General features: G+C 43.3%; 1 protein-coding gene across 1 annotated transcript in view; it reads right to left on the bottom strand.

Moving 5' to 3' along the window:
* POLR1A (RNA polymerase I subunit A) overlaps nt 1-21,994 on the bottom strand; it is an 80,156-nt gene that overhangs the window by 27,816 nt on the left and 30,346 nt on the right. Inside the window, exons 13-16 of the mRNA XM_053664517.1 lie at nt 18,964-19,218; nt 8,732-8,923; nt 3,433-3,582; nt 2,161-2,344 (exon numbers count right to left, since the gene is read on the bottom strand). Of these exons, the coding sequence (XP_053520492.1) occupies nt 2,161-2,344; nt 3,433-3,582; nt 8,732-8,923; nt 18,964-19,218 (781 nt within the window). The remainder of the gene's footprint in view (nt 1-2,160; nt 2,345-3,432; nt 3,583-8,731; nt 8,924-18,963; nt 19,219-21,994) is intronic.

The following is a 21,994-nucleotide window of genomic DNA, read 5'->3' as shown; positions in this document are numbered from 1 at the left end:
TGCTGGCTTTGACTCCCACAAGCCAGCTGTTACAGGGACCCCCCACACGACGGTGAGAATGGGTGTAGAGGCACACACGAGACACACCCAGCCTGGCTGACAGGGGCCAACAGGGCAGGCTCCTCCCCGGATGAAAGCTGGGTCACTTCAGTGAAGCCCGTCTCTCCAGTTCCATCGGGTCGAGGAATTCCTTGCCTTGGCCAAACATCTTCCTACTTCATTTTTCAGTCAACTATTTTCTGTCTGTATCTGTGAGTGTTACTGGAGTCAAAGCTCCTCAGCCAAGATCTGAGTGGGAAGGGAAAAACAATGGCTGCACTATTCAAAAGCTGGACTAAGATATCTGGAATTCCCAATGCAATGTCCTGGAAACTTGAGGGCCTCTGAAGGACGTGTGTGAGCAAGAGGGGAAAGAAATATCCCTTCAGTGAGGAAGCCATAACCAAGAGAGTGGGTCCTGTCACGGGGTCAGCTGCAGGCCACCTTGTTGTCCCTCCACTGACCCTTCTGGCTATGAGGGACAGAATGAAAACACCTTTGGCCAGTCCTTCCCTCAGAGCCCAGGTCCAGCTTGGCCATGCTTCCTCTCAGCCCGGCAGCTGGACCAGGATACTCTTTGTACTGGGGCCAATTTCTCTTTGTGCCGTGTGCTCAGCAGAGCTGCAGGCAGAGCTTATCTGTTAGGTTTGGGACTCATCACAGTCCGGGTGGGAGATCTTCGTCTACTTTTTGTTTTTTACAGATATTTGTTCAGGCGTGCTCATGCCAGCAATAAAGTGAAAGCCAGGAAACAACCTAAATGTCCAATAACAGGAACTGGTTAAATAAACAATAGTATATCTATACAACCGGTATAATCTGCAGCCACAGACCTGAGGATGTAGATTTATATTAGTTCACCCAAAAGGACATTTACAAATACATTTGGAAATGGGGGGAGTGGGCAGATTACAAAACAGCACGTAGTAGATGGAGCCCCATTTTTCCAAATGTGTTTGCACTTGCAAAGTCTAGAAAGATGCATCAAATCAATATTGGTGGCTATCTCTGGCCACTGAATGTTGGGTGACTACTTTAAATTATTTTCATGTCTGTATTTATTTATACTTTTCCACAATTAATACATATCATACAATTACCAAGACCCCACTGCAGGTTGGTGGCAGGCCCTCGGGCCCACTGTGGGAGTCCCACCTTGTCTGCACACCTGCGAATCCATAAAGGACTCTAACTTCCACTACTATTGGTATCATCGCCTGGACAATTCCCACACTCACTGTAGCTCAATGCTCAATGTGCAGCATGTCACTTACTCCTTGCGGGATGACTGAAAGAAGACCTGGACTCCACTATGTATACTTGGAGATGCGCAGCCCCAAATAAGCTTAGCTAGGGGCTGAGCCCTTGGGCAGAGGTCTTCTGATGTCAGTTCTGCCCAGTGAACAAAGATTAACAGCTCACTTGTTTTCATCCTAAAACACTGTGCTCATTTCCAGGGAGGAAACAAGGTCGTTCCTCTTTTCATCTTAGCGTCATCCCAACAGGCCTGCCCAACATGGTTTCCAACATCACCAATGCCTCCACTGGGTGCGGAGGCTTGGCACTTCCAACAACAAAGACGACCCTTTGCAGAGCACAGAGCACCCAAGGAATTCTGGAAGAATGGAGGTGAGTGTGGAAAAGCAGATTCAGGGACAGAAAACTGTGCAGGGGTGTCCAAGCGCGGCTCAGGATGGCTATGAATGTGGCCCAACACAAAACTAAATTTATTTAAAACATTATGAAATTTTTTTGGTGATTTCATGTTGCAACATACTTCATGTGTGGGCCCGAGGCAACTCATCTTCTTCCAGTGTGGCCCAGAGACACCAAAAGATTGGACATCCCTACTGAACGTAAAGGACAATGTAAAGGACAGGGTCAAGAAGGAGACAGAATGGAAATGGGAACAGAGGTCAGTCACTCTGTGCTGCAGACAGTGCGTGACACTGGCTATGGGGGAGGGGTGGAAAGCACTGACCAGGCGCAAGGCTGTCGAGTGAAGGTGTCCTTGTAGAAGTCGCCTGGCTGCACCCCTGAGGCTGCCAGGAGAGCAGGGAGACATCCTGGTTGGTGTGCTGGCCAGGGGAGGGGCCCGGGAGCCACTCGACCAGCACTCACCCAAGGTGAAGCCTCTGTAGAGCTGTAGGTAGGCAGTGAAGAGGCGGGCCAGGCAGGTAAGAACCTTGCCACTGGTCTCCCCTCCGTAGATCTCATAGCAGCAGTGGACCAGGCCATAGGCGGAGCTCCCGTAGTGCGCTTTGTCCAGCACCCCACAGAGCAGCTGTCCTTCCCTGATGATCACCTACGGAAGGGATGGCCACCAGTGCTGGGCTGGAGGGGACGCCTCCTGTGTGAGCCACCCCTCCCCTTGACTCCATGTTTTATTAGCCTTATTGTATCTGTCCCTCCACTGTAACCCACCTCAAGTCCTTGATGGAAAGAGGCAGGCATTTTTTTTTAAATAAAAAAGTTTTTCAGGGACTACACCACACTCAAGACATTTCAGTGCTTTCATATGTCCTGCAATCCCCACCCACCCACCTGTACTGACTTGAGGCCAGGTACTGTCAACAAAGACTTTTTGACTGGAAATGAGAACAAAGACTTTTTGACTGGAAATGAGAACATTTATTAGAGTCTAACCTTTATAACCATAACCTTGGCCCTATAGGTACTCCCTTCTCTGTACCCTGGGAATCAGAACAACATAACCTTAACTAACGTCCTTTTAAGGCCTGAATTTTCACTTGCACAAAGTGGGGTTAATGAATTAGAAACTAATTGAAAGAAGGATTTCTGGCTACAGAAAGCAGCATGCATCAGGCACGAGATCTATAAGGGGAAATAAAAGTGGCAGCTTCAGTTTGAATGGAATGTCTGTTAGAGCCTGTGAAAAAGCACTGTGAGCTGGAGGCTTCGGGAAACACACCCACCAAGAACACGCAGAGGCCTTGGAAACCCTTAGTGTGGGGCCAGTCTTGCTCTCGTGCAGCAGCACGGCGCCGGGTTTGACTGCCCGGCCTGGCCTCCTGAGGCCTGGTTCGTAAGGCACGAAGCGGCGAGACGTGAAGCCTCACAGCAGTTCCTTGATCCTCAGCCGCTCAGGGGTCTCAAGGGAAAACGCGGGCTCTGCATTTCCGAGCCTTGCGGAGGCCGGTCCAGAGGCCTTCTGCTGTAAAGCCTTCCCAAGCTGGCTGCAAATTTTACACTGAGGGCCAAATGCTAGCAATCAGCTGTGAACCTTTCTAATACCAAATTGGGCACAACTCTTTCTCTTAAGAGCTACATCTGTTTCTGTGTATGTGCTTCCACGTCTCTGTTTCTGTTCTAAATCAATTCGTCTAAACCCAGGACTCGCAGTCTCCAACTGCGACGGCTGGCAGGCCATACCTGGGACTCGCACATGGAGTCAGGGTCAAAGCCGGGAACAGGCCGAGGAGGCTCCTTCACCCAGGCTTTCCCGCTGATCTTCGCCTTTCCGGTTAAATTCAGTGGGATGTGCTCCTCTGGGATGATGTTTATGAGCAGTGTGGATACTACCTGGAAAGAAACAGAAGACAAGGTGATGGCAGGAAGAAAAGAAGAGAAGTTCTCTTTTCGGACTTTCTGTCCCCATCCATCCCGAAAAGCCAAACAACTCCATTCCAATGATCGGTAAGTAAAGCAAGAAAAATGAATCCCACCTCTGCGGGGGAAGCTGATCTCGGTTCTCAGTATTATACCCACCTGACTGCAGACGGAGCCTGGGAACGGAAATAAGCATTCCCACTAAGAACTTCACTGGGACTTTTATTCCCTAAAATAATTCTTGTTAAATCGAATGATCCCCCAATATTAAGTTCCTAAATAAACCAAAAGAAGGAGAGGATGAAAGTAAATTGCCATGGGGTCAGAGTAAAAAGATTAGAAAACGTGGTAAAAACCAAAGACAGCAGGGCTGGGAGAGATGGCGGGGCTCGCAACGGTGCCCTCTGGCAGGAGAGTCAGCCCGACAGGCACTCAGTCCCAGGACGTGGGCAGGGGGTGAAGAACGCACCTCAGGGCGCCCTTACCTGTCTTCAGGACACATCGAAACCTATGACCATTATTATGAACAGTCAACAATGTCCTCCCACAGAACAAAGTAAACAAACAAAACAGAAACAGACTCTTAGGTACAGAGATCAGATTGACAGTTGGCAGAGGGCTGGCTGGGGGGCCGGGTGAAAAAGGTGAAGAGATTAAGAAGTACACACCAGGCACTGGTGGATGCTCAGTGGATGGAGTGCTGGCCTGTGAACTAAAGGGTCGCCAGTTTGATTCCCAGTCAGGGCACATGCCTGGGTTGTGGGCGAGGTTGCCAGTAGGGCATGTACAAGAGGCAACCACACACTGATGTTTCTCTCCCTCTCTTTCTCCCTCCCTTCCCTTCTCTAAAAATTAACAAAATTTTTTTAAATTCCAAAACCAAAAAAGAAGTACAAATTGGCAGTTACAGCACAGTCATGGGGATGTAAACTGCTGCATAAGGAACAGAGTCAGTAATATTGTAATGACTACATATACGGCCAAGTGGGTACTTGCAATATCAGGGGCACTCTGTAAAATACAGGACTGTCTAATTACTATGCTGTCCATCTGAAACAAATACAGAATAATATGGAATGTAAACTAACTGAAAAAAAAATAAGGTCCTCCCACAGAACAGCTCTGACTTCCTGGTCAAAGGACGGAGAGGACAGAAAGACTAAGAATCTACAGCTCTTCCTCCGAGGAGCTTCGCAGAAGCCCAAGGGGTTTGACCGAGAAGCAGGCTGCAAGGAAGCGTTGGGGGCAAGGGAGTGCTCCAGTGTCTGCTCTGTCCCTGACTGGCCATGTGCCCTGGGGAAGTGACCATGCTCTCTTCACTCCAGCACCGCTCACTTGGAGAGTACAGAGCAGGCCGGCCACTCATTCAGCACTCAAACATCAAGTGCTTACTATGAACCAGGTGCTGGGGAGAACTGTAAATAAAATATAGTCTCTGCCTGCAGTGGAGCCTCCATTCCTGAGGAGGGCCCGTGTTTTGGGGGGAAATAAAGCAGGGAAAGAGGACCCAGAGCAGAATGAGAGAGGGAGTGTTTGGGATTTTACGTAAGACAGGCAGAAAAGGCCTCATGCCAAGGAGGCAGTGAGTGAGGAAGGGAGCTGTACAGAGATCAGATCATGTGTTTCAGGCACAGAGAGGAGAGCTGTTTGGTAGGTCTTGATCACAGGAGTGGCACGCTCTGATTTAACTTTTAATAGGGTCACTTGTTCCAAATACATTCCTGGTCTAGAGACTTTGAGGCTAAATAAACACCATAGAGAATAAGCCTCCTAAGTGACACAGCCAAGAAGGACTGGCATTTAGAAGTGGTTATTAAAGTGACCTGAGTGGGGAGCACCATGTGACAAAGTCCCCGTGTGAGGCACATCACAGGACACAACAATAATGTGACTACTTGGCAACCTGATGGCTTCCACACAATTAGCTTTTACCAAGCTAACACCAGAAACAAATTTATGTGACTGAAATTAACTACAGTTGCCAAAAGGCCAGGGAGTCCAGGCCCCGCCCCAACTGGCCCATCTGTGTGGCCATCCGCTCAACCAGTGGCTGCTAACGGGAGGCCAGGAGGCAATTTACCAAGCAACTGCTCCACAGAAAACCCAAGCCAAGGGAAGATAAACCGAGGGATGACCATGGGTCAGTTCCAAGAGGGTCCAAGGCATACTCCCAAAGGTGTGGTGGGCAGGGGCAGACGGGCTGGTATAACAGGCCCTGAGGGCTGAGGAGGGGCTGGTTGCTGGCATCAGCAGTCTCTGTGTGCAAAGCCAGGCCCCACGGAGTAGCCCCGTTAGAGGTGTGCAATGGAGTCAGGGCGGTTATGAGAGCAGGTGCCTTTTCATGCACGTGCACCAGGAGCAGGAAGACAACTGCCAACAGCATCTTTTAAAAAGGCAGACGATACTCCTTGCTATCTCAGCAGAAGACAACCAGGAAGGTCATGAGCCAGACTCTCCATAAGGCCAGCACTGCCAGGTGAGGGAGTAAAGGGGTGAGACTTGCTCAGGATGCTGACCACAAGCTGCAGCTCGACTAAAGTGCCCTGTGTACAGCAGGGACAGTCAGGCTGGACGCAGGATGGGAGTGAACAAAAACACATGTATCCAACTATCCGAGGACAAGGAAATGTGACCTACCATCTCATCCACAAAATTGAGGGGGCAGAAAAGCATCTGACAAACTCCCAACACCCTTTGCTGATGAAAACGATCAACAGAAGAAGAACAGAAAAAATGCAATCAACACAATAAAGGGGAGGCATCCAGGAAAAGCCCACAATGAACACACTCAGAGACTGAAGACTTGAACACTGCTCTGCCTAGGGTCAGGAACAGGACGCAAAAGTCTGCTTTCAGCACTTCTATTCAACAAGGTACTAGGGCCTAACCAGGTCAAGCAGGCAAGAAAAGAAAGAAAAGGCGCCCTAGCTGGTGTGGCTCAGTGGACTGACTGTCGGCCTGAAAACCAAAGTATCACTGGTTCAATTCCCAGTCAGGGCACATGCCTGGGTTGCAGGCCAGGTCCCCAGTAGGGGGCATGCAGGAGGCAACCACACAGTGTTTCTCTCCCTCCTTCCCTTTCCCTCTCTCTAAAAATAAATAAATAAAATCTTTTTAAACAAAAAGGGAAGTACTGTGTGGTGCTTTGGGAGTTAGGAAATCCTGGGCTTGAATCTAGCTAGCTCCTAGAGACGTGGGCATATAAATAACTTCTCTAACCCTCAACATCCATAACTGCTAAATGGCTGTAATAATGGGCTCTGAACATGCAGGTTGATTGTAAGGATTAACTAAGATAACACAGCTAAAGTGTTCAGCAATAATAATATTTCAAAAATTTATATGGTACCCAAATAGCCCCAGCAATATTGAGAAAGAAGTAAGTTGACAATGCCTGGTATCAAACTCTACTTCAAGGCCACTGTAATCATAACAGTCTGGCACTGGCACAAGAACAGACACATAGATCAATGCAACAGAACAGAGAGCTCAGAAATAAACCAGTGCCTTTATGGTCTGCTAATATTTGACAAAGGAGGCAAAAGCATACAGTGGAGTAAACACAGTCTTTTCAATAAATGCTGTTGGGAGACCTGCACTGATACATAAAAACAATGAAACTATCCCACCAAATTACACCATACATAAGAATAAACTCAAATGAATGAAAGACTTAAATATTAGTGTCAGTACCATAGAAATTTTAGAGGAAAACATGGGCAGTAAAATTTCATACTCCTTGACTAGCAGTATTTTTATCTCCTAGGGCAAGGAAAACAAAGGAAAAAAGGAAACGAATGGGCCTACATCAAATTAAAAAGCTTCTGCACAGTTAAAGAAAACATCGTCAAAATGAAAAGGGCACCAACAATACCTCAGACAAGGGTTTTATCTCCAAAATATATAAAGAACTCATACTACTCAACGCTAGGAAGACAAACAATCCAACTAAAAAATGGTCAAAGGACCTGAACAGACACTTTGTTGAGGACATACAGAGGGTGCACAGACATATAAAAAATATTCAAGTTTACTAATCATCAGAGACATGCAAATTAAAACCACAATGAGATCTCACCTCATACCTGCCAGAATGGCTACCATCAATAAATCAACAAACAAGTGCTGGCAAAGATGTGGAGAAAAGGGAACCCTCATGCATTGCTGGCTGGGAATGTAGACTGGTGCAGCCACTACAGAAAATGGTATGGAATTTCCTCAAAAAAAAAAAATTAACTATTTTTTGACCCAGTGATTCCACTTCTGGGAATATTCCTAAGAATCCTGAAACACCAATTCAAAAGAATATATACACCCCTAAGTTCATAGTAGCCAAGATCTGGAAACAGCCCAAGTGCCGTCGGTAGATGAGTAGATGTTACAAAAAGCTGTGGTACATTTATACAATGGAATACTACATAGAAGCAAAAAAGAAGGAACTCTTCACCTTTTGAGACAGCATGGATGGACCTGGAGACTATTATGCTAAGTGAAATAAGCCAGTCAGTAAAAAACAAATACTGTATGATCTCACTTATATGTGGAATCTAATGGACAAAATAAATTAATGAGCAAAATAGAATCAGAGGCATGGAAACATGGAATAGACAGCTGTGAGGTAGGGGGAGGTGGGGACCAGTGGCAAAAACGTGAGTGGCAAAAACGTCAAATAACGTGTATGCATGACCCAAGGACACGGACAACAGCAGTGTAGGGATTGCCTGAGGGGCTGAGTGGAAGGGGGTAAGGAGAGAAAAATTTGGACAAATGTAATAGCATAAATAATTAAATACTTTTTCAAAAATAAAGCACTCAGCAAAGCACTTGGCCCCTCCCAACAAACATTACTAATACTACCAGCAACACCACTGCCCATAACCACTGTATCTGGATAACAAGCCCATCAAGTTTAAGTTAGAAGCGAAGGACAGGAACCACGCAGCCTCCTCTTAGTAGATATGCCTTCGAAACCACCCAGACCCATGAGCCCATCAAAGACACAGTCAGACTATTGTCTGATTTATTTCTCTGTCTCTGGCATGGGCTCCCCCAGGAATGAAACCTTTTATACGAGTGGCCAGTTTCCTTCTGATATATACTCTGGTTGTTTTCTTCCAATTACCTGCTTTCCTGTCCACAGTGGAAAAGGCTTCAGGATAGCAGGGGGAAAGAGCTTCACACGTCCCACTTTGTCTGTGAGTCCTCGGTACACCAGTTCCATATACTGCTCCCGGGTGAAAAAGCAACCTCGAATGGTCATGTTTGCGCCCGAAACCATGTGATCTTGGATCAATCCTGCCAATGGCTGGCCATCCTACAAATCAAGACAAAAGAACAAGAACAAAGATAAATTTTAAGTCACATCTAATTCCTGATCATCTGCTTGGAGGCCACCTCCTAGGAACAGCCTTGACGTAGCCCCACGCTGCCTTCCCCACGCTGCCTTCTCCGCAGTCTCAGGCCAGAGCCCAGGCCTCTCGTTTGAGAACAAATGGCCTAGAAAAGTGCAAGACCAGGGCTTCCTGACTGGCTTCCATCTTTGCCATTTGCTCACAGTTCTATATCAAAACTGCTTCAAATTCAACCACTTCTCCAAGTCCTTCCATCCGTAATCACATCTGGTTCTGGTTACTCCAGCATATTTTTGACATTTATGCATAAATGTGGCCTGGATGCTGTTAGCTATATTCCTGTTTTTATATTTTGGTTTTATGCTTTAGTATTTTTCACACATTTCTGGCCTGGTTCTCTTATAAATTGGTCATCCATTCAACAGATAGTTATTGAGAGCCTACTATGTGCCTAAGCACTTGGTCAGACCTTCAGTCTACTTCAGTGGAACAGACAATCCTTTATGAAAAGGAAGAGCTAGACAGTAAAAAAATGACTAGATAAGTACACTGACACAAGAGTTTTAGACGACATGGAGGAAAGTAACAGAATGGATCATAATACAGATCTGAGCCAAGGGGATGGTCAGGAATGGTCTCAGTGAGGGGCAGTATCACAGTGAGGCCTGAGAAGTGACCTGGAGTCAGCCGGTGCAGGGGGGCGGGGCCCAGGCAGGTTCCTCAAGAGGGTCACGAGAGGACCCGACATACATGACTGCAGAAGGAAGGAAAGAATGTCTTTTCACAAAGCAGCACGTGTTCGTAGTGAGCCCTTAAAGAAAGCCATTACCTACCGGATGTCCAAACCAGGGCTTTTATAAAAGCCCGACTTCTGGTTGGATAGATTCATCTCATCTGACACTTCTCACGGTTTTTCTGATCTTCAGTTTCCTGAACCTTACCTGCAGGCGTGTGTTCATGATAACATAAGGCACACTAAGTAAAAATAGCTGTGCTCACCGACATTTCAGAAGTTTCTGCAAACTTCAACATTTACAGAAACAAGAAACGTTTGTATTTTGGATCTAAAGATTTTTATCATTTGATTTAGTTAAATACTACCCAGAGTTGCCCCAGCCAGACTGCTCAGTTGGTAGAGGGCCGTCAGTTCAATCCCCAGTCTGGGTGTGTGCAGGAGACAACCAATCATTGTTCATCTCTAACACTGATGTTTCTCTCTCCCCTTCCTCTCTCTCTAAAATCACATCCCCAGGTGAGGATTAAGAATAAAATACTACCCAATATTATTGCCATGTTCATAACTAGGGCTAAAAGAACTCACAAAGGCAGCCTTGGTGAAGTACCAGGGATTAAACCACATGTAGTAATTCAAAAGCTGAAAAGAATACTTGTCAACAGCCTAAATATACTCTTTGACAATGGCTCTATGTAAATGGTCTGAAGAGATTCTGTGGATATAAACAGCAATATCAGATGGAGCACGCAGCCCTTCTTACAAAGCTTTGAGTTACCAAACTGAATAAAATATTAAACTCTGCATCTTGTTCCAAAGACATGGTCTTATTTTCCTTGGGGGAAACCCAAACCAGTATTAAGCATTTGACTCAGCCCACGCAATCTTTGGATGGAGGCAGACAGAGATTTTTCCTTTTGTTCTCTTCCTTTAAAGAACATAATTACAAGTTATGTGATCTACTCCATGCCTTCTCCTCTCTCTGTCCAGATTTCTATTTGTCTAGAAAATTACCTTAATGGCTAAATTGCTTTCAATGCAATAATCATGAATTCTAGGAAGGAATGATGATTAAAGCAATTTATTATGGGTCAACTTATGATTCTGAATTTCCTAAATCCTGCTTAGAATCAAAAAGACCATCTCTAAATCAAAAACCCAGATAATTGTTAGCTATCCTATTCTACTTAATAACACAGCAAAATGACACTACAATTAATGCCTTTGGTCAGTATGCTTAGAGAATTAGGGTCTTCTATGACTTGAATCTTCTAAGTAGAAGTCAAAAAACTATTCTGAAGACTTGTCAAAAATAATTTCCACAAAGCACTGGTTCTCAATAAATACAAAATACAAAAGAAAAGAGAAACACTAATAAGAAAGTTTAACTGTTCCTGAAAAAGAAATAAAGTTTCATTCATCTATTTTAAATAAGATGACAACACACTCTCTATGAAATACCAAAAAACCCCTTTTAATTGTATACCATAGTTAAGGGAAGAGCACCTGGAAATGTAAAAGAAATGGAGTCCTGCCTGGTGTGGCTCAATGGATTGAGCACAGGCCTGGAAACCAAACGGGTGCCAGTCTGATTCCCAGTCAGGGCACACGCCTGGGTTGCAGGCTGGTTCCTGCACTGAGGGCACATGAAAGGCAACCCATCGATGTGACTCTCGCACGCTGGTGTTTCTCTACCTCTCTTTCTCCCTCCCATCTAACCCCTCTAAAAATAAATAAATAAAATCTTAAAAAACAAAACACAGAAATGGAAACAAAAAATATATACCGTTACAAAAATATGGCTTTCCTAGTTTAACAAAACCAGTTCTTCTTGTCCTCTTAGAATGTTGCCACCAAAATACTTTAGGCCATATTGCATTTTTATAACCATTAGTAAAACTAAGAATTCCACCTCTGGGCATTTATACTGATGACTAAATGAAATGAGCAGAGCAAAACCTCTGCTCTAACTGATGTGGCTCAGTTGGTTGGGCATCATTCTACAAGTCAAAAGGCTGCAGGTTTGATTCCCAGTCACAGCAAATGCCTGGGTTGTGGGTTCAGTTCCTGGTCAGGACATGTACAAGAGGCAACCCATCAATGTTTCTCTTCCTTTCTTTCTCCCTCCTTTTCCCCCTCTCTAAAAATAAATACATAAAATCTTAAAAAAAAAAAAGAATCAAAAGCTCTTTATCTAAGACACAAAAGATATTGTCTAAAAGTGAAGCGAATCTCAGATCATTCCCTAGAAGTTTTTCACTTTTTATTTGTTAAGAAAGTATCTTATTCAACCAACTATAAAGTTATTACAAAGGTTATAAGACAAAAGTAGGAATGTCATGTGTAACTGCAACAATAAAGGGATATACATGTACACATAAAAGTTATAAAAATAATGATGAAAACATAAATGTGGAAGGGACAAGTAAAAACTGTAGTGATTTTACAACATAATAAAGGCCATATGTGACAAACCCACAGCTAACATCATACTCAACAGGAAAACTATAAAAGTGTTTTCCTTAAGATCAGGAAAAAGACAGGTATGTCCACTTTCATCACTCTTATTCATCATAGTACTGTAAATCCTAGTCATAGCAATCAGACAAGAAAAAGAAATATAAGGCATCCAAATTGGAAAGGAAGAAGTAAAACTGTCATTATTTGCAGATTGCATTATACTATACAGAAAGAATCTAAAAATCCCACCAAAAAACTACTAGAAATAATAAATAAATTCAGTTAAGTAGGAGACAAAAATATTCAGAAATCAGTTGCATTTTTATATACTAATAATGAGCTATCAGAAAGAAAAATAAAACAATACCATTTACAATGGCTTCAAAAAAAAAATACCTAGGAGTAAATTTAACCAAAGATGTAAAAGACCTATATTCAAAAAACTCTAAGACACTGAAAAAAGAAACTGAAGAAAATTGATAGAAAGAATTAACATCATTCAAATGTTGAAGAAAAGACAAATAAATGGAAGTCCATACTGTGCTCAATGGATTAGAAAAATTAACATTGTTAAAATGTCCATACTACCCAAAGTAATCTATAGATTCAATGCAATCCTTATCAAAATACCAATTTCTACAGGACTAGAACAAATAATCCTAAAATTTGTATGGAACCACTAAGACCCCCAAATAACCACAGCATTCTTGAGAAAGCATGAAGTGGGAGGTGTTATGCTGCCTGATATCAAACTATACTACAAGGCCATAGTAATCAAAACAGCATGGTACTGGCATGAAAATAGATACATAAATCAAAGGAACAGAATAAAGAACCCAGAAATAAATATGGAGTTTTATGGTCATTTGATCTATGATAATGTAGGCAAGAATATATAATGGGGTTAAGACAGTATATTCAATAAATGGTGCTAGAAAAACTGTACAGACACACCCAAAAGATGAATTCACCCCTTTCTTATACCTTACATAAGAATAAACTGAAAATGGATTAAATACTTAAATGTAAGGCTTGAAACCATAAAACTTCTAGAAGAAAACGTAGGTAGTAAACCCTGTGAGATTTCTTAGCAGTATTTTTTTTCTGGTATGTCTCCTCAGGCAAAGGAAACAAAAGGAAAAATAAACAAATGTGACTACGTAAAACTAAAAAGGTTTTGCAGAGCAAAGGAAACCATTAACAAAATGAAAGGACAACCCACAGAATGGAAGAACACATTGCCCAGTGGTACATACTATAGAGGTTAATACCCAAAACTGATAAAGAACTCATACAATTCAACACCAGAAAACAAAACCAATCAGAAGATGGCCAGAAAACCCAAACATATATTTTTCTGAAGAGTATATACAGATGGCCAATGCAAATTAAAACCACAATGAGGTACCACCTCACACCTGTCATAATGACTATTATCAAAAAAAATCAACAAACAACAGGTATTAGCAAGGATGTGGAGGAAAGGGAACCGTGGTGCACTGCTGGTGGGAACGCAAATTGATGCAGCTGCAATGAAAAACATATGGAGGTTACTCAAAAAATTAAAAATAAAACTGCCTTATGACTCAGAAATTCCCCTCTTGAATATATATCCAAAGAAACCCAAACACTAACTTGAAAAGATATAGGCACCCCTATGTTCACTGCAGAATTATCTACAATATCCAAGAAATGAGGCTTACCCAAGTGCCTAGCAGTGGCGTAGTGTATAAAAAATAGTTGTGGTATATATATACAACGGATCCCAAACTCATTTTACAAGACAAGCATTATCCTAATTCCAAAACCAGATAAAGACATACAAAGAAAGAAAACTATAGGCCAATATTGCTGATGAATGCTAAAATGCTCAATAAAATATTAGCAAACCAAATTGCAGCAAAATATTCAGCCAACTGAATAGAGAATGCAGCAAAAAGATCATACACCATGATCAAGTGGGATTTATTCTGGGAATGAAAGGTTGGCACAACATTCACAAATCAATAAAAGTGACTTACCCCATAAACAAAATAAAGGATAAAAACCATATGATTATATCAATAGATGCAGAAAAAGGATCTGATAAAACCTTGCACTCATTTATGATAAGAACTCACAGCACAGTGGGATTAGAGGGAGCATACCTAAACATAATGAAGGCCACTTACAGCAAACCCACTGCCAGCATCATCCTCAATAGGCAAAACCTCTAAGCGTTTTCCTTAAGACTGGGAACAAGACAGGGATGTCCGCTTTCACCTCTCTTATTCAACACATTCCTGGAAGCCCTAGCCACAGCAATCAGAGAAGAAGAAATAAAAAGCATCCAAATTGGAAATGAAGGAGTAAAACCATCTTTATTCGCAGATGACATGATACTGTACATAAAGAATCCCAAAGATTCCACCAAGAAACTACTAGAATAAACTAATTCAGCAAACTATGAGGATACAAAATTAATATCCAGAAATCTGTTGTATTTTATATGCTAATTATGAACTAACAAAAAGGGAAATTAAGAAAACCATCTTATTCACAATTGCTTCAAAAAGAATAAAATACCTAGGAATAAACCTAACCAAGGATATAAAGACCTGTACTCAGAAAATCATAAGACACTGAAGACAGAAACTAAAAGATACAAATAAGTGGAAGCACAAACCGTGTCCATAGGTAAGAAGAATTAACATCATTAAAACATACATACTACCCAAAGCAATCTACAGATTCAACGCAATTCCTATCAAGATTCCGATGGTATATTTCACAGAACTACAAAGAATATTTCAAAAATTTATATGGAACCACAAAAAGCCCCAAATAGCAACAGTGATCCTGAGAAAGAAGAACGAAGTTGGAGGAATCACACTGCGTAGTATCAAGCTATACTTTAAGGTGACAGTAATCGAAACAGCATGGTACTGGCATAAAAACAGACACACAGATCAATGGAATAGAATAGAGAGCCCAGAAATAAACACACACCTTTAGAGTCAATTAATATGTGACAGAGGAAGCAAGCACATATAATGGGCTAAAGATAGTTTATTCAATAAATGGTGTTGGGAAAATTGGATACGTGCAGAAAAATGACTAGATCAACTTCTCACACCACACACAAAAATAAATTCAAAATAGATTAAAGGCTTAAATGTTAGACCCAAAACCATAAACATCCTAGAAGAAAACATAAGCAGCAAAATCTCGGATACTGCTTGTAGCAGTATTTTATCGGATATATCTCCTCAGGCGAGGGAAACAAAATTAAAAATTAAAAAATGGGACTACATGAAACTAAAAAACTTTTGCACAGCAAAGGAAAACAACAACAAAATAAAAAGACAACCCACAGAATGGGAGAACTTACTCGCCAATACATCTGATAAGAGGTTAATTTCCAAAATTAATAAAGAACTTACAAAACTCAATACCAAAAAAACCCCAAAACCTAACAAACAATTAAAAAAATGGGTAAAGGACCTGAATAGACACTTCTCCAAAGAGGACATAAGATGGCCCACAGACATGTAAAATGATGTTCAACATCACCAGTCATCATAGAAATGCAAAGTAAAACCACCATGAGATTCATCTTACACTTGTCAGAATGTTGTTCCAACCTTGCATTCCCAGAGTAAATACCACTTGATCATGGTGGATGATCTTTTTGATGCATTGTACTTGGTTTACTGATGGCTATCATCAATAAATCAACAAGTGCCTGCAAGGATGTGGATAAAGGGAACCTTTTTGCACTGCCGGTGGGAATGCAGACTGGTACAGCCACTGTGGAAAGCAGTACAAAGATACCTAAAAAAATGAAAAAATGGATCTGCTTCTTAACCCAGCAATCCCACTTCTGGGAATATATCCAAAGGAACCCAAAACACTAATTCAAAAGAACATTAAGCACCTCTATGTTTATTGCAGCCTTATTTACAGTCATTACAATATGGAAACAACCCAAGTGTCCATCAGTAGGTGAGTGGATAAAACAACTACGGATGTTTACACAATGGAATACTACTTGGCCATAAAACAGAAGAAAATCCTACCCTTTACACCAGTATGGATGGATTGGAGAACATTATGCGAAGGGAAATAAGCCAGTCAGAGAAAGATAAATATCATACTTGGAGGGAATGAGCAAAAAGGAAAAAGGGCTCATGGACATAGACAACAGTGAGGTGATTGCTGAGGGCGGGGATATAAGGGGACTAAAAGGTAATGGAAAAAATATAATAAAAAGTTTGACAAATAAATAAATATATACATACAATAAAATCACTGGGCCATAAAAAGGAATGAAATCTTACCACTTGCAATACTGTGGATAAACATAAAGGACAGTCAGACAGAGAAAGACAAATACTGTATGTTTTTGCTTGGCTGTGGAATATAAAAAAACAAATGAACAAACAAATAAACTCACAGGTACAAAGAACAAATTGATGATCACCAGAAGGGAGGAGGTAGGAGATGAGTAAAAAAAGGTGAGAAGAATTAAGAAGTAAAAATTGCCAGTTATAAAAACAATCAAAGGAATGTAAAGCACAGCACAGGGAATACAGTCAGTGATGTGATACTATGTGTGCTGTCAGCTGGGTACTACACTTACTGGGGTGAGCACTTCACAAGGTCTATAATGTCTAACCACCATGGTGCAGGCCTGAAATTAACATAGCATTGTATGTCAACTGTGACTAAAAAATAAACCTAAAAAAAGAAATTAATTTACTGATATAAGCTTATTAATCTACCTTGTGCCTATCTTCCAACCTAAAACTCACAGGCCATAAAAAAGCATGTGATGAGGCACATGTGGATTTGAACAGGCTTGCCCTGTGTAGCATGCAGGTGAGAATGAAGCCCTATACTACCTTTGTCAATCAAAATCAAGTACAGAACATTCAAGTTCACTGGCTGGAGAATTTTAAAGCACCCCAACTGCCCATGCAGCTGACGTCCAGAGCTCACTTTGTCAGCAAAAACGGAACTGCTCTCTGGTAGTGTGCCTGCGGTAAAATGTGACACCGCTCCTAGAGTCAGAGGGCCAGCCCAAGCCTGGGAGCCTCTTCCTTCCACGTGTCTTCCCTGAGCCCCAGCTTTGCCCATCAAAGGGGCTGAACACATGGACTGGAGTTCAAGTCCTGGCCTCACTGCTGGTTGGCACATTACTCACGTGTTTCCTTATGTGACAATCACACTTGCCTCACAAGGCTGTTGAAAACTAAGTAAGAGAATGTTTGCAAATTGCTTCGCGCGGTACCTGATGAACTTCGAGGGCTCAGTGGATGGATGAGCTTTTTCTGCCACCTCCACTACAGCTATGACAGTTATCATTTATAGGAAAAAACGAGCTACTCTTCAAGTTAATAAAATTATCCCAAGTATTTCTTCTAATTATTAGCAAAATTAGTAGTAAAAGTTAGTAAAATTATTTCTTCTAATTCCCAAGTAACCTGAGTGGGCCCCAACACCTTCTTCCTACTTTTAGGCCCTTCCATAACCAACAGCTGGTTAGAGTGGGCAGAAGAGGGAAATAAAGTTAAACTCAAACATTTGGGTCTACTATAAAACTACTGTGTTGATATATCTGGTGGGAAAAGAAGCTGGGATGCTAGGCCCCTAGCCACCTGCCTGATTCCCAGGGAGGCAGATGACTGATGGGAAAAAGAAGTTCCCAGAAGGAGGGCACCTATCTATGAAGGACATCTCTGAGCAGCTTCTGGTGACCCCTTAGTGCAAGGGTCTCCATCTCTTCTGCCGGACGGCGGCAGGGCCCACAGAGGGGAAAAAGACTAAAACTCCACAGGATGTGGGAGTGCCCTGTCCTTCCTCCAGCTGCTCAGCTGTGTCCTGGGGCAAGTCACACCACTTCCTCCTGTGCAGATGTAGGCACTAACATCATCTACTTCACCCTCTGTGGGGAGGGTGAAAGGAGAAGTCTCCAAAGTGTTCTGCAGTGCTGGCACTGGAAAAGTGCTTGGAAATGGTAGCCACAGTTCTATACTATTATCGTTATTACTGCTAGCTCCTGCATACTCCACCACGACCCAAGTGAAGGATGTAGTATTGTGATACTACACAATCGCTCTGATGAAAATGGCTTGTGATTCAAAAGGTCTCAGGTCTTTGGGTAAGTGGTGAGGCATAAAGAGGGACCAGCTCTTTCTGCACCCTATTCTCCCCATGAACCCGCTGACTCGGGCCCCTGATATGTGATAGGAAGGGGTCATCTGGTGGGGCCAGGAGAAAGGAAGCTACAACCTTCCTGTGTGTTCCTCTGGACAGCCATGACCACATGGGTCTGCCTCTGAGGACCAACCTCAGAGACGAGGAAGGGATTCAAAGAGGAGATGATTTCATGGCCTGGAGGAGGATCTCATTTGGGGCCTTGGAGTTAGGCTGTCTCTTAAAATTCATGCATATCAGAACTCAAAGGATCAAAGTCATTTGAAAACCATGGGGACCAACACAGTTGGGATGCTAATCCTTGCCAAGGGTAATAAACTGCAGAATCCAAACATAAGTCTGGAAGACAAGACCTATTATGTAGCTACTGAACTCAGCTTTTGGTGACAACCCTTATCATTTCTATTTTTAAGAGGCAGCAAAACAGAAACCTTTCCCTGGCTCTAGGCAACTAGAGGACCAAAAACCCCAGCTGGAAGAAGCCAAGACCCTGTGTTCCATGTGCTTTTGCCCCAGAACTGCCCACTGACCCTGGCAGCTACAAAGGGCCCAGATCTAAAGTGCCAAGTTGTGCCAGCGATGACCGTAGACCGGCCTCAAGGTCAGACCTACCTTGGGAACAAGGTATTGCTGATCTGTGCAGGCCAGGACATAGGCCTCGGCCCGGCCCAGTTCACTCTGGGGGAAATGAGCATTCATCTCATCTCCATCAAAGTCGGCGTTATAGGCCTTACAATTGGCATAGTGGAGCCGTAGCACTTTCTCTTCAGGCAGGATGCGGGCATGGTGTGCCTGGATGGAAGGCCTGTGCAGAGTGGGCTGCCGGTTCAGTAGGAGAATGTCCCCGTTCTTCACATGCCGGCACACCTGGGAACAGAGTGCAGAACAGGGGTGAGCAGCGGCAACTTCAACATCAATACTACCATTCCAAGAGCTGAGTTCGGCCTGGTTGAGTGTGGCTTCTGTCTCAGGCTTTATTCAACTAAATAAAAGAGGAATTTTTTAGCCTGCAGTAAAATTCTAAAAATCTTTGTGCAATAGGTACTAGTCCAGCATAGCCCCATTGAGGCTCTGGGCTCAGAGGTACGAGCAACAGACAAGGCTCCAGGCCCTTGTCTTCTTCAGAGACACATAGGCTTTCAGGAGTCTTAAATTCCTCAGAGAATTAATTTAAAGAAAGAAATGAACACATGTGAAGAGAGCATATCTACATGCATCATAAAACTCGTGGGCTTGAAAGGATTTGGCAGACCTCTAGGATCTACCCAACCACCAAACATTCATACATGAGAATGTTACTCGAAGTACAAATTCCACATTTTAGAAATACCTTGCCTAACTTCATACAGCAGGGCCGGGAGTGGAATGCAGGATTCTTGACTCCCAGTTCCAAGCCCCCTGGAAACATTTTATTATGCTCAAAAAATTAATAAAAAGTTTAAATTGCCATAATCTTTTGGGAAAGCAATTTGATAACAGATTCTATAACATTTAAAACCCACTTCCTTTTGGCTTTTCAGAATCATGGTATACACCATGGAATATTATGCAATGGTGAAAAAGGTTGAGCCACATCTATACTAGCCCTTGAGTGTTGGCAATAATGGATTCCAGTAAAAACCAAAAAAACAAAATAAATCTAGGTGCCATCTATAGTGATACAATGAGGCAATTTAAACCCCCCTCAAAAAGCCAACCCAACTCTGTATGTGTTTATATACACAAGGGAAAATGGTGCTCGGGTCCTCACCACGCTGTGACTGTGGTCTCTGTGGGGGCAGGGGCACACGGGGAAGGTAAGGGCCAAGTTATCACGTTATTATTGTCACCTTTATTATACATCTTAATGTTGTCCATGTTACAATGAGTATGTATTTTAGAAAGATCAAATATTTTAAAGAAGGCAAGAACTACCACTGCCCAAGTGATATGCTCATTGTGGGAGAAGAACAAATTTAAATAGAATAAAAACCACAAGTAATTTTACCCCTTAAACATAACCACCATTCATGCTTTTTCCCTCACTGTTATGTCATTGGTCATGTCTCCTAACAGAACACCTCCCTCCATAAAGCTGACTTTAATATTAGGCTCATTAAGCCTTTTACTGGCCCTTATCTTACGTTATCTTAACTACCAGGCTTCCTTAATGACTATAAACACTACTTTAAAAAACAAATGCATAAACTCAACTAGCACGCCAACTATATGTCCTCTCAGCAGCCCAGGGGAATCCAGGAGACTCAGTGAGACCTCTTCCAACCCTAGTCTCCTTTAAATCCCAGCAGAGCCCTGGCTGGTGTGACTCAGTGGATTGAGTGCTGGCCTGAGAACCAAAGGATGGATAGTTCAATTCCCAGTCAGGACACAAGGCTGGGTCGAGGGCCAGGTCCCCAGGTGGGGGTGCGCGAGAGGCATCTGGTCAATGTTTCTCTCGCACATCTATGTCTCTCTCCCTTTCTCCCTCCCTTCCCATTTGTAAAGAAAAAAAAAAAAGGCCCCAGCAGATAACACACTGGGGGAACAAAAATAATACAAGGCTAGTGTATTCTTATATTGTCCACATTTATGAAGCTGCATCTGAAAAGAAAGAGAGAGGCTAGAGGTTACTAAAAGATGCTCTCAGCCTCCCTCCCCCGATTCCTACTCATCTGGGCTGGAAGTTTCATCCTGCTCAGGCGAGCAGAGAGCAAAGCCCTCACATTCGAAAAGGCAGGCCCAGAAAGCACCTGTCGGTCAGTCTCTCTGCTCCCCGAGGAATCCAAACCTCTGCCTCCCTGTCCCCACAGCTGTTTCCAGGGAAACCCGGATTCGGAGGATTCCCATGACCACCTGCCCTGAGCGTGTCACGGAGCCCGGGCTGACTTATTTCTTTAGGCTCTCACAGGAGAAACAGCCAGTCTCGTGGCCCAGGCCCTGCACCCCTGGCTGGGCCCCAGCTCCAAGTCTCACAAATCCAACACCTCCTCCAGTATAAGCCAACCCCACAGCTGGGAAGGCGCACAGGCCAGACTTGCAGGCAGGGGCCAATCCAAACAGAAGCCCTGGAGCACGGGGTGTTCCCCTCGCCAACCCAAACCTGAGGCCCTTCCTTTCTCTTGTCTCTAAATAAATACTGCAGTGAAAATTAGTGTGCCCCAGTGCCCGGGTCAGAGTTTTCAGAGGCGGAACCAGAGCCAAAATCAGCTTCTGGCAGACTGCTGGGCCAAGGAATTCGACTCAGCCATGCCGGCCACTTCCTCTTCCATTTACAAGGCCCACAGGAAGGAGCAGAGACCTCACACCTCCCAGGAACCAGGCCTTTCAGTCATCCTTTCCCTCTGTCTTAACCCTTCCCATCCTCACCTGGACCTGACACTGCACCCAGCCCTTTAGCCGGCTCCCGTCCTACACACCACGTCACTAACCAGAGTCTTTACAAACTACAAATAGATGGTAAACACCCGTGTATTTGATGAAATGTGTATGCACCATATATAACATTATTGAGATGTCATCCTGAGTCCCCAGGTTCTGATGTAAAAACCACTTTTCTTTTTTTTTTTTTTTAACTTTATTTATCTTTAGAGGGGAAGGGAAGGAGAGAGGGAGAGAAATATCAATGTATGGTTGCCTCTTGTGTGTCCCCTGCTGGGAACTGGCC

This window comes from Artibeus jamaicensis, unplaced genomic scaffold (assembly GCF_021234435.1).
Source record: "Artibeus jamaicensis isolate MK-2021 breed Jamaican fruit bat unplaced genomic scaffold, CSHL_Jam_final contig_384, whole genome shotgun sequence".
Lineage (NCBI taxonomy): Eukaryota > Metazoa > Chordata > Mammalia > Chiroptera > Phyllostomidae > Artibeus > Artibeus jamaicensis.
This window is presented reverse-complemented; position numbering and strand designations above follow the sequence as displayed.